At 41.6% G+C, this 13,705-nt stretch overlaps 1 protein-coding gene across 2 annotated transcripts; it reads left to right on the top strand.

The window, feature by feature from the left end:
• The first annotated feature begins 4,024 nt into the window (after positions 1-4,024).
• Positions 4,025-11,880, top strand: MTERF2 (mitochondrial transcription termination factor 2). 2 transcript variants are annotated; one of them, XM_065421883.1, is made up of 2 exons: positions 4,025-4,113; positions 10,418-11,880. In XM_065421883.1, the coding sequence occupies exon 2, from the start codon at positions 10,434-10,436 to the stop codon at positions 11,616-11,618; it is 1,185 nt and encodes a 394-aa protein (XP_065277955.1). In that variant the 5' UTR covers positions 4,025-4,113; positions 10,418-10,433; the 3' UTR covers positions 11,619-11,880. The 2 variants fall into 2 exon arrangements, with proteins under 2 accessions (XP_065277955.1, XP_065277963.1); XM_065421891.1 differs by lacking the exon at positions 4,025-4,113 and adding an exon at positions 4,148-4,220.
• The last annotated feature ends 1,825 nt before the right edge of the window (positions 11,881-13,705 follow it).

Consider the following 13,705-nt stretch of genomic DNA (forward strand, 5'->3'; position numbering starts at 1 on the left):
TCAGCCACAGGAGTTTACTCCAGTTCTGTGGATACCAGCTATCATCCCTCTCTGGACTTCCTCCTTCCTCTCCAGACCTTCCTGTTCCCCACAGGTCTTTCCACTCTCTACTTCCCTACTCCCCAGAAGGAGACCATTTTTCTCTCTCCCCATGCAGCCCTTCAAACTTCAGACTCAAACACATTTTAAGATTTGCCATCACAGCCTCTTGGGATTTACTGCCTCAAGTTTACTTTTAGCTCAGGAGGTCCTGCCTCTGGCCCTAGATTTCACTACCTCTGGCTGAGGACCTTCTGATTGTAGAACAAGCATCTCACAGCCTTTAACCCAAAAGAGGAAACTACCTTTCTCCTAGCTTTCTTCCCTGGCCTTCCCTCCATTAGCCTGTGATCCTTCCTTTATGAAAACCAAGTAGGGTGACCAGATGTCCCAATTTTATAGGTACAGTCCCGATTTTTGGGTCTTTTTCTTATATAGGCTTCTATTACCCCCCCACCCCCATCCCAATTTTTCACACTTACTGTCTGGTCACCCTAAAACCAAGTGGCATTGGAACCACGGTCATAGGACCACTCAGATTTGGCCCATCTGTGGAGGGGTGGAGAGGCCAAATGTAAAGGGAGCTGTGTCCAGCTTTACCCACTTGAAATGTTGGGAGGTATGGGCTCCTATTAACCGTTTCATTGCCTGTTTGGGGATACAGATACCTTACATTTTTCCATGTCCCCAGGGCTGTCCTTCCTAAGGCATAGGCAGAATAGGAGGCTGTGTAGGGCACCTGAAAATTTGGGGCACCACTGGGTCTTAGTGTCCACCCTTCCACCTTCCTATCCCTGTTCTGACCCTTCCTGCAGGCTCCCACAGCTGGCTGCTGCAGCCTGGTGACTCTTACTTCGGAGGGGATCTAGTAACTTAAAAGTGAAAAAGCCTTCCAGCCAGCCAGATCTATTAGCACAACACTGAAACTGTTAAAGAGCCATTCAAGTGGTAATGAAGGCATTTGCCAAATCCCAGGTATATACTGTCAGTTTCTGCATTTACTGACAAAAACAGTTGTGCATTACTGTAATATTTACTCAGAACATATTAGTCTACAGGACCTTAGTTTAAAATTTGCTTTAAAAATATTTTATTAGTGAGTTGGTGAAGATTATAAAATCACATCTCTAAAAAATCCTTGCATAGATTTTTAGATGCACAATCATCTTTAGCCTTAAATGCTTGGATCTTCAGACATACCATTTTTAAAATAAATCCTTCAAAAGACCATCCTTATCTAAAATATACATTTTAATTTAAATTACTATAGTAAAAAAAAAAACTTGCTTCCAGTCTTCCTGTCCATCCCTTTCTCCCTTACCCTCCCCCCACCCCTTGAAGAAAGCCCTTAAAGGGACAACACCCCTTTCCTTCCAGATAGCTGGACAAAGTTTCCCTTTCTTTACTTCTATCTGATGAACTAGTTTTAAGAGAACCCTCCAGCAAAATCAGTACCTTAGTAAGATATAAAATCCTTTGTTATGCCTAAAATCTTTGGAAACATATTTTTAATATTTTTTAAAGTTGGTGAAATTTCATAAACATGTCTGTTGTTATGGAGATCACACAAAGTAAATTAAGTGTTCCCTTTTTCTAAAAGCAATGAACATTGTTATGAACACACTAAACCTCTGAGACTGATTAAATTAAAAGAATGTCTTTGTTTCAGTGAGTTAAATATGTAGTAATCTGGAATGATTACTTTATGAAGGCTTAAGAGTACATTTAAAATATAAAATCAGCTTAAAAATACTGATTAAGAAAATGTAAAACAGAGAAGAGCTGCATCATGTATTCCATAATATTTAATGTTGTATTCAGTAAGACAGCTGACTCACCCTTACTACAAAGTCTTTGCAAATAAATGTCTGACAAACTTCAGGGCATATCAAAAATCCTGTAACTGACATTTTTTATTCCCAAGTTTAGTGCTTTTAATTAGGTACCTTCTGCATGTCCATTCTGCATGAGAGAGAGGGTAGGGGGTCTCTTCGGGGAACTGTGATTCTCCGCCACCGTGAGGTGGGCCAGGTGTTTTCAAACAAACTACCCTTTGCTGCCTCGTCCCTACCCCCTACCCCCACTCTGGGCTGCGAGCCCGGGCTGCCATCAGGCATAGGGGCACCAGTTTAATAATACTGCGTAGGGCCCCATAAATTCTAAGGATGGCCCTGATTGTCCCTCTCCAACTCCTGAACTTTATGAAATATTATTAATATTTAAGGTACAGCAGCAGCCAGAGGCCCCAGTCCTATGGTGTTTGTTGCTATACAAGCTACCACTGATCCACACAGCTTAAAAAGAGTTTGTGGGTCCAGTTTAGCTTTTAGTTTTAGTTTTGCCATTGACTTCAATAGCAGCATGAATGGCCTTAAGGCTTTCAAATACTGTTTCCTTACAGGCTTAACTTCAGGTCCTCAAAGAAGAGGAAAAAGATAAAAATGAGGAACAGAGGCCCCAAATCACCTCTCTTCCTTTCTCTCTACCCATAACAGCCACAATGCCCGAAGGACAAGGCAAGGAGCCCAAACCTTAAATAAGATAACACTGGTATTTTAAAAGGTAACAACAAGTTTAACAAAACAACTTTTTCCTCATGATCTCATTCTTTTTGGTCATATGCTTAGGGCCTATGCAAATATTCCAACTCAGTTTAAAACTAGAGTCCACCCACATCTAAGCTGGGTCTATATTCTGACATAAAATGTGATATATTGGGGTCTTTTGACCATAGAGGGAAATTGGGATGCGAGTCTCTGTTCTCTTTGGGAGACTATGAGAGAGATATTGGCCTTAATAAGCTATTATAGTAGGTGAAGCGGAGTATGAACTGTGAGCTATATTTAGTGCTGTGCTGGTTGGAGATATGCATGTAGAGGTTTTTATTTTATAGAACTTTACTTTTAAATAGCCTAAATTTCAAATGTTTGTTTCTTTAATAACCACATTATAATATTTTGAAATAAAGGCTATTGCTTTATTTAAAACCTTAATTCCATTTTCATGTCTGGGAATTTTACTAAATCTAGACATGCTTCAGTGTCCTAAATTGGAACATTTCTATTTAAAACTGCAACAAAAACAGTTGTATCAAATGGAAGAAATATGAACATAAGTGATTCTCAGTGAGAAAGATGCTGTAGTCTGTTTGCTTATCCTCACTCTAATTAAAGAAGAAGATACATTACATGAGTTATAGCATACCACAAGCTTGGTAAATTAAAGCACTGAGAATTTATTAACAACTGTACTTCACTACCAACTGTGAGCTTGACTGACAAAGTATTCTCCTCCTTGCACTGATGGAAAACAGGACTAACTCCATTAAAAATCAATGGATTTACATCAACATAGAAGTGGTGAGAGAAATCAGACCCATCCCTGCACTGCCAGGGTATCCACATACTACTGCCTAAATTCCCCCAAACCCATCCCAGCATGCACAAGGCCCAGTCAAACCTAGGATGGAGTCTCAGGGGATAACCTTTTTGGGTGTTCCACAGTCTTGGTCAACAATCTGGTGCAGCTGTTGCCAGGATATTATATGGGGATAACCAGCAAAGCTGAAATCATAGGGGCAGATTCAGCTCTGGTTTATCCTACAGAAGTAACGTTAGCTACTCCCTTGAATTTGGCCCTTAGCCACCAACTGTTCCTAGGACAGCCCATAGTAAAACATCAGCTATTTTACAATGATCTATGCAATGCACTTCTGTGGGGCCTCCCTATTGCCCTCCTCACTCAGACACACCCTAGTCTCCCTCCCCCAGCTATCCTCAAATTACCCAGTCGCAGGCCACCGTGCTGGGGACTGGGTTCATTGCATTCATTTCATGCAAACATCCCATTGGCGATTTACAAGTTTAATTCTAATTTTTAAAGGGCCAGATCCTGGGGCCCCCTGGGCGTCACTGGGAAAGGCCCCACCTTTGCGGCTCAGCAGGACAGGGGAGTTCCCAGCAGGGGACGCTGTGCCGCTCCCGCTGGGCCGGGGCCCGCAGCCTCCTCGCTCTTCCCACCGGGCAACAGGGATGGGACAGGCCGTTTGAGCGCAGCCAGCGCCGTTCCCACCCGGTACAAAGGAAGGGGGGGGGGGGTCGCTCCGTTCCCTCTTCCCACGGGTGGTGCCGGCGCCACCCCGCGTCGCCCCTCAGGAGAGCCGGCGTGAGCCAGGAGGCCAGGTCAGGAGCCCGGGGTTGGTGCCGAGGGGCTGAGCACTGGCGACTGCTCCCGCGCTGACGGAGGCAACCCGGCCACTGGGGGCTCAGGCAGGGCTGGGTCCCTCCCCCCACGGCTAGCACCACAGCGGGGCCCTGTCCCCTACCCCGCCAGACTCAGGTTCCCGTGGGGTCCGCCCGCAACCCCCTCGGCCCCCCCTTGCCAACACGGAGCTGGGGCCTGCCTGCCCCCGCCCATCCGGAGCTGTGTTGGAGCGTGCGCAGGCCGCGCCACAGCCTGTTCCTCGCCTTTATCCGCCGCGCGGCGCCCAGCCCGTGGAGTGCAGACCAGGCGAGTGGGGGGCGCGATCCCGTTATTAGCACGTCCTCAGCTCTTCTGGGTCGCTCGCCCATCGCTGAATCCCTCTCTCGAGCTGCCCCTGAGAACTGAGGCTAGAGAGAGCTCCCAGTTTCCTGTTTACGGGGGGTTAGGGGGCTGGAAATGGCGTTTGTTTTCCTAATTAGGTGAAGACATTTGAGCATATTGAAGGGGAAATGTAAAAAAAGCGAAGTGCAGGTGTCTGAGCTGAGCGTTAGCTGCTTACAGTTGCTCAGACTGTATAAATCGTGACAGGTGTGAAATCCTCCCTTCTCAGACTATAGGTTTTCTATAATCTTGGTTTTATTCTTTACATCATGGAAGTGTAAAGTTAGCGTGACCAGACAGCAAGTGTGAAAAATTGGGATTGGAGGGGGGTGTGTGGGTGTGTGATAGGAGCCTATATAAGAAAAAGACCCAAAAATCAGGACTGTCCCTATAAAATCAGGACATCTGGTCACCCTATGTAAAGTGGAGAGATGTCTTCTCCAGGCTGATGCAGGTGTGTGTCTTAAAGGAGTTAATTTGTAATCTTTCAGCAGTTTAGCCTTATAATTGTTACATTTTCATAGACCCATGGTGTTACCACCACATTTTAAAATGTAAGAGGACTTCTATGTATGAAATATTACAGAAATACCATTGATGAAATGTTTATGGAGGAATCTACACCCTCCCCTCAGAACTTTTTTATTCTATTTTACAATACAGCATTGTAAACTGCTGCACTATTGTATATTATATTTCACTACTGGAATTTCAAACTTAAAAAATATCAAGAGTAGCACACCTTGGTACACTGCTTGAAAGTTAGCAAATAGTCATTGGTGCAGGTGAAATGGGTTTAATCCTGGACAAGTTCGTAGTGGACAGCTGTATACTTCACTAATATTACTACCACATCTGACTGTAATTGGGCACCCTTGTTGACCATGGGATCAAAGGCCTCATCTAGTCTGGCCTTTTTCTTAACATCTCCCAAAATTGCACTACTGCCACCACAGCATATGAAATATCTAAAAGTCTTAATGGAGTTATACATATTAGTATCTACATATCTTGGAACTATACATTTTAAGGATAGTAAGAACAGTCTAGCATCTGTTAGAAAAATCTCCTGAGATTTTGTGGAATACTATGGACAGAGACTATTCCATAATATTATTCCAGAACTTGGTTATTTTGAAAACAATGTTTTCCTACAAAGCTTCTTGTAAATAATGATATTCTCATCTACAGACTTTATAATAATATTTCAATATGATAGCATAGCTTTTAGACACTTTTAGCAGGACACTATCAACTTAAAAATCTATTCAATTTTTTTTAAAGTTCAGATTAATTTCATGTATTACAAATGCCCTGAGTACCCATACCAAGTATTGGATGTTAACAAATCACATTTTTCTACTTGTTAAAAATGTTTTTATCTTTCCTGTTTCTCTGTGACCCTCACTAAACAACAGAGAAACTGACTACACGCAAAGTAGTGTCTACTACAGTACAAAACAAAGATTTTTCCCCATCTAGTTTGTTTCACTTTAGTAATCTGGGGAATTTTTTATAGGTAAAACATTGCAACAGAAGTGCAAATTTTAAATTGGCTGGGTCCCTTTGACAGAACCTGTGACTTATATGGCTGACCTCAAATAAGCATGGATAGCATTTACTAGGCCAAATTTCACTCTTTAAAATTTTGCTTAAGAAATTTATTAGATGTTATTGGAAAAGTGTTCATAAGTAGTGTATTTATAAGTGAATATGGTGCTGAAGTCTATTCTAGTCTTTTAAGTCCTTTCTTTGACAATTTGTAAGTTGAAAATAAAAGTTGGGCTTGGCTATTTTACCAGTAAGTACTTTTATGGATCCTATTGCCAAAGTCTCCAAGCACTTTTAATAAAACTTCATTTCCATGAGAGTCCGTGGATTGAAGGTGCTAAAGTGCCTCACACAGTTTAATTGAAGCCCTGATCCTGCAAATACTTACATACATGCTTGTTTATCCACCAAATAGCTCCAATGAATTCAGTAGGACTACTCACAGTACAAAAAGTTAAGTACTTGCAAAAGACTTTGCAAAATCAGGGCCTTAGGCCTTAAACCCCATGAAATATTATTCCAGTTTTTCAAGATTGGGAAACTAAAGCACAGAAAGTTGTGATTTGCCAACAGTTACACAGCAAGGCGTTGACAGACCTAGAAGGAGGAGGATAGCTCAGTGGTTTGTGCATTGGCCTGCTAAACCCAGGGTTGTGAGCTCAACCCTTGAGGGAGCCATTTAGGGAACTGTGGTCTTAAAAAAAAAAAAAAAAAAAAAAGAAGAAACTGTCTGGGGATTTGTCCTGCTTTGACTAGATGATCTCCTGAGGTCCCTTCCAACCCTGATATTCTAAGATTGCCTGAGTCACTTCAGCTTGCTAGATAAGGTTTCCTTAAATTATAAAACTCTTGAGATCACATTAAAAACCTTAGATTGTGACTTTAGCATGTTCACATAGTAGCTGGATTATGGGCAGAAATCTTACTCAGCTTCAAAAATTTTAATAATATCAAAGAAAAATACTAGTAAAAATGTTTTACATCAGTGTCCTCTTGTATGTAAGGTAAACGTGCATACAATTATTTAAGAATTAGAACTAAATTTCTAAAGCATTAAAGGCTTTTTAATCTAGCAGAAAAAAGGTATAACAAGCTAATGGTTAGAAGTTTAAGCTAGACAAATTCAGACAAGAACTAAGAGGCAGATTTTTAAGTGAGAATAATTAACCATTGGAATAACTTACCTAAGACTTGATGGATTCTCCATCATTTGCGAGCTTTAAAGAAATACTGGATATCTTTCTAAAAAGATATCAAACAAAAGTTGGATGCAGAAATTACTGGGTAGGGTTCTTTGTCCTGTGGTATGTGGGAGATGAGTCTACTAGAATATAATAATGGTCCCTTCTGTCCTTAAAGCAGTGGTCCCCAAACTTTTCACAGTTGCGCCCCTCCCCTCTCCTGTCCACATTCTCCCCGCCCGGGAGCTGGGGCTGGGAGCAGGGCTGCAGCTCGGGGGTGGGGGTCGGGCATGCCCAGGAGTAGTGGGGGTCGGAGCTGGGAGCACCAGGAGTGGCACCAAGGCTGGGTCTGGGAGCCATGGTCAGGGGCCATGGCTGGGGGTGGAGCAGGGCTGGCCTGCGCTCCTTCTCCTCCCCGTGAGTGCTGGCCCAGGCCCTGCTGCACCCCCCTCATACATTCCTCTGTGCCCCCCAATGGGGGCATGCCCCACAGTTTGGGGACCACTTCCTTAAAGTCTATGAAAAATTGACATTTTTCCTGCTCTCTTTTTGATCTTTATAAGGGTATTTTTAGCTGAGGAGAAACTGCTATACAGTGAAACTGACAGTACACAAAGCTGTCAAGTGCACAAACTGAATTCGATTTTTTTTTTGCTGACTTTCAATTATAGCAATCAGTGGTGTGTTACGTAAAGCAATAATTGGCACAAAATTTTCAAACAAATATGAGTTTAAGTTTTTACTGTCCCCTTTAGCTTCTAAAAGGTTTTTATAAAAAGTGGAAATTTAAGAAGTTTAAAAAGTTACCTGATAGTGCCCTTTTGTATTTAAACACTGCTGTTCTTCCTGTCATCTCAGAATATGTGCAGCTGCATTAATGATAACCTAAATTCAGTTAGAGTGTGGATGGGAACACCAGAGGTGAAAGTAAGCTGGTACGGTACGGTATGGCATACTGGCAAGAGCCAGAACGCCGTGCCGGACCAGACGGGCTTCCCCAGGCTGGCTATTTAAAGGGTCCAGGGCTCCCTGCAGTGGCTGGAGCCCGGGCCCTTTAAATCACCCCCGGAGCCCTGCTACTGCTACCCCAGGGCTCCGGCAGCGGGGCTCGGGCGGCGATTTAAAGGGCCCTGGTATTTAAAGGCCCCGCCTTGTCCAGTTGAGGCCACGCCTCTTCCAGTTGAGGCCACGCCCCCTGCTCAGGACTCCGGCGTACTGGTAAGTCCTTTAAGTTACTTTCATCCCTGGGGAACACTAATTATCCAAAACCACATTCTGATTGACTGGTTGGGTCTGTCACATCTGTGCACCAAATCCAAAGGATGCACAGATGGGAGTTCATTTACACATAAATCCGTTTGCTCGTTTTGTTCAACAGGTGACAGTGGAATTTAAGCACAGAAAAAGATAAGGCAGCTGTGGGGATGGGAGATGAAGAAAAGTAGTTGTTTGAAGGCTGTCAAGGCTGCTTCCCCACTTTGAACTTTAGGGTACAAATGTGGGGGCCTGCATGAAAACTTCTAAGCTTAACTACCAGCTTAGATCTGGTCCGCTGCCACCACTCCCAAAATGCTAATTCCCTTCCCTGGGTAGCCTTGAGAGACTCTTCACCAATTCCCTGGTGAATACAGATCCAAACCCCTTGGATCTTAAAACAAGGAGAAATTAACCATCCCCCTCCTTTCTCCCACCAACTCCTGGTGGATCAAGATCCAACCCCCTTGGATCTAAAAACAAGGAAAAATCAATCAGGTTCTTAAAAAGAAGACTTTTAATTAAAGAAAAAGGTAAAAATCATCTCTGTAAAATCAGGATGGAAAATAACTTTACAGGGTAATCAAACTTAAAGAGCCCAGAGGACCCCCCTCTAGCCTTAGGTTCAAAGTTACAGCAAACAGAGATAAACACTCTAGCAAAAAGGTACATTTACAAGTTGAGAAAACAAAGATAAAAACTAACACGCCTTGCCTGGCTGTTTACTTACAAGTTTGAAATATGAGAGACTTGTTCAGAAAGATTTGGAGAACCTGGATTGATGTCTGGTCCCTCTCAGTCCCAAGAGCGAACAACCCCCAAAACAAAGAGCACAAACAAAAGCCTTCCCCCCACCAAGATTTGAAAGTATCTTGTCCCCTTATTGGTCCTTTGGGTCAGGTGTCAGCCAGGTTACCGGAGCTTCTTAACCCTTTACAGGTAAAAGGATTTTGGAGTCTCTGGCCAGGAGGGATTTTATAGTACTGTACACAGGAGGGCTGTTACCCTTCCCTTTATAGTTATGACAAAGGCCTAAAGGAGAAAGTGATGATAACTCCCTCCCCAAAATGCCAAGGTGCTAGTTCAACCACTTTTAACCTACCTGACTAGTCAGAAGAAAGCTGTCCAAATTATCATTTATTATAAAAAGTGAGTTCAGTGGCTTTTAGAATATATACTGCCATTAAAAGAAAGAGAGGATGTCTGGGGAAAATTGAATATATTTAAAGTATTTGAGGAAGGCATTTAGCTTTTCCCTCTCATTTGATCCTTTTAATTGGAACTTTGGTTTAAAAAAAAAAAAGGCTAAATTGCATAGAATCCCATACTTTATATGTGCAACTGGAAAGCTACACTGTAATAGCAATAAGACACTTCTGAGTGTCCACGAGTTGGCTAATGATGCATTTTTGGCAGGATTCTCCCAACCATGCATTGTATCTTGCACTACATCAGAGGCATCCACCAGTAGCCTATTAATGAACACCCTCGTGGGGACTACTGATATAATAACCATGTGGGAACAGTTAAACTTGTGTGGTATTTGGGGCAGAACACTCACATTCTGCCCCATGTTCCATATATGGTATTTTGGGGTTTTATTGTTCTAATGAAGCATCCTTTGAGATGTTAGCAGAAAATTCCATGTTCATTCTGAAGTGGAATGAAAGCTAAGTATGTGAAAATGTTCCTTTTAGAAGTAATTGTCTCTTATAGCAGCTCAGGTTTGAACATGAATGTCTTTCGAAAATACCATATAAGACAGAAATTAACATTTTCTAATTTTTGATTTTACATTCATTTTGTAGAGTGCAGCACTCCAGAATGTTGAGAGGAATCAGGAATAGTACAACACACGTGTTTACACTTTCGTTGGCTAGATCTCAGCACTGCAAACCACTGTTGACTCTCTCATCCCTGTGGAATAACGTAAAGGATGGAAGCTTTTTACAGCATTCCAGTTATACAACTGATATCAAATCAAAAGTGGAGAACAAAAGAACTGTGGAGAATCTCTACAGATTATCCGTTGATATTAAAAAAATTCGGAGACTAAAGGAGTGGGTCCTTTTTCAGGATGCAGCCTATGTTAAAGAAACTGCTAACACTTTACGTGAAATGGGAGCTGATAAGACTGCCATAGCAAATATTTTGGAACGTTGCCCAGAGGCAATCCTCCGTACCCCAGCAGAGATAAACTCTCAAAGAGATCTGTGGCAATCAGTATGCCAAAATGAAAAACAACTGGTCAAATTAATAGAACAATTTCCTGAGTCTTTTTTTACTGTTGAACATCATGAGAACCAGAAATCTAATGTTCAATTCTTTCAAGAGTTGGGACTGAAGAATAATATAATCAGCAGGTTCTTCACAAGTGCACCCGATATTTTTTACAAGCCTGTTGAGAAAAACAAACATATAGTAGAGACATTACAGAGAATGTATCTAAATTTAGGCGGTTCTAATGCCAATATGAAGATCTGGCTTCTGAAATTATTGAGTCAAAACCCATTTATTTTGTTAAATAGCGCCACAGCAGTTCAAGAGAACTTGGAGTTTCTCCAGAAGAATGATTTCACTGATTCTGAAGTTCTGCAGCTGCTATCCAGGCTTAAAGGTTTTATTTTTAATCTTAGCCCTAACGCTATGCAGAAGAGCATGTTTTTTTCCAAAGATGTTTTTAAGTGCAGTGATCAAGAATTAAAAGAGCTAGTGTTGAAATGCCCTGCTCTCCTCTACAATTCTGTTCCAATTCTGGAAGAAAGACTCAAGGGACTGTTGAAGGAAGGAATTTCTGTAGATCAGATTAAAGAGACACCAATGGTGCTGGAGCTGACAACCCAAATTGTGCAGTACAGAATTAAAAAGTTAGCTGCTTTAGGATACAATATAAAAAATGGAAATCTAGAAAATTTGAACGGAACAAAGAGAGATTTTGAAGCCACTTATTGTAGGATACAAGCAAAGAGGGAGAGACCAATGTTTAATCCTGTTGCTCCTTTAATTTGAATGCCTTTAATTTATTCAAAAAGGAAACTTTATCCTTCCTTAAGGACTGAAATAAAAATAACCTTAGCCAATTTGTATTCTGCTGCATGAAGTTGTGCAGTAGCTGGCTTTAATTCATAGCTCACTAGTACTTTTAAAAGTTGTATTACAAAAAGTGATCATAATAAAAGGTTAGCAGTATCATTGCTATTATTTACATAAGGACTAGGTTTTTAGATTGTATTCCAAGCACACACTTTTTAAAGAAGTTTCCCCATCGAACTGGCCACCAACTTACCTAGGTCTTTAGCGATTGGTGTTGCACTAGCCAGTCTATGATAATGCCGAGAACGATTACACTAACCAACAAGAAAAGTTAGCGGCGTGAATTTTCAATACTATTCATCAGGCAGCAGGTAAGTAAAAGACTTTCAAAAAATCCTTTAGGTAACTGCCACTGCAACAAAGAGGCCACTGGAGGTTGAGCCCAAATTGAAGCTGGCAGGCTGATGGGGTGGAAGGAGATTACATAGTCCTTGCACATCCTCTCAGTGGAGACTCTAGCTATTTACCATATTTATGTACAATCATTACTATAAGAGGGCCCTGTCACCATCTTAGTGTGGTCTCTCACGGGGTCTTATCTTCTCCTGACTGACCTTCCTAGTTTTCTCTCAGTCAGTTGCTGGACCTTCACCTCCAATTAAGTCCATCAGCTCTTCACATTTTGGGTTTGCAGTCTCTTGGCTGTTTTTGTAATGTGGAGACAGCCTGGTACTATTCCCCACCTTTCTGCCTCCCTTTCCTTCTCTGTACTCTCCATTTTTTCTTGTTTTCTCTATTGGTTGCAGCTGTGGATGCCTGCTTCCGTGATTGGCAGTTCTAGCAGCTGCCTGGGGTTGTGATCGAGCTGCTTGCTTATAAACAGGAAAGACTCTCCTCCGTCCTCTGTCTATGCTTAGTCTGGGGTTTGTACACCCCATTACAGGCCCTGATTTGGCTGGGGACTCTGGGTGCTAATATAATGCAAATAAATAACAAAATGGGTTTAGAGGGTCTCTTTCAAGGTTATGAAACCTCAAGCTGGCTCCTCTTGCAGGAACTCACTCTCTCTCTTTTTTTTTTGGCCTTGGCTTCTGTCTGTAATTCCCCCTTCTCTTCCTTGGGCTAGAAGGAGAACAGGATCAGAAAGGGAATTAGCTGAAGTAAAGACTGCTTCCAGAAGGAAGGAGGCAAAGAAGTCTGAGGGGAGGAGTGTGGTCTTGTGCCTTTTACAATAGCTGTGGCTCAGGCACAAGTCTTTGCTTTTAAACTGGTGAATATTAAAAGTGGACAAGATATGTAAACAGCCACTGCAGTTATTTCCTAAGCATATGGAAAAACTGATATCTTAGATATCATGATGTAGTAACTGTTGAGAAATGCTGACCTTTTAATAGCAGTTACTGTAGGTAGTCATTAGTCTTTGTGGGTGTGAAAGAAGTAGTATATGACAAAAACAATCATTAGATGTCACCTGACTGAAATTAAAGTTGTCGGGGGGTTCTGCATAAGCTTTCATGAGCAAGTGGTCTGTATATATTCCTCCTTGGCAGGAAGGAGATAAAAATGCATGAAAGAGTGGTGAGGTGAGCAACTGCTAAGGGACATGTTCCATATTTAAAATGTCTGGAAACTCAAACATTATATTCAAACAAGTGTGATCAAAAATATCAAACTGTAAATTGATTTTGTATCAAATTTCTATAAGAAAAACTTACTAAATTCTTGGAGCTCAACGATGAACTAAAACTGTTGACTACAATGGGAATTTTTGTTGTGCATGAAATATAAGATCAGGTCTGTTCTCTTTGAAGTAACCCTGCTGTATACATGAACTGTTATTTTCATTGTCATGAGTATACATTTCAGATACATACATACAGTACAATTGACTGTAACACTTGCTAGGTTCGCTGTATAATTAAGGACATGTTGGCAATAAATCTGTTTTTTCTTTATTTCCTCTTATTTTCTTAGAGGTTTACAACTGCTGAAGAAACTTGGTATTGGATTATTTAGATAAATACTTTTTTCCTTGCAAACAACACCCTCAATACATATACCCT

This window comes from Emys orbicularis, chromosome 1 (assembly GCF_028017835.1).
Source record: "Emys orbicularis isolate rEmyOrb1 chromosome 1, rEmyOrb1.hap1, whole genome shotgun sequence".
Taxonomy (NCBI): domain Eukaryota; kingdom Metazoa; phylum Chordata; order Testudines; family Emydidae; genus Emys; species Emys orbicularis.

Coding starts and splice junctions, on each gene's coding strand:
- MTERF2 (XM_065421883.1), top strand. CDS start 10,434: ATGTTGAGAGGAATCAGGAATAGTACAACACACGTGTTTACACTTTCG.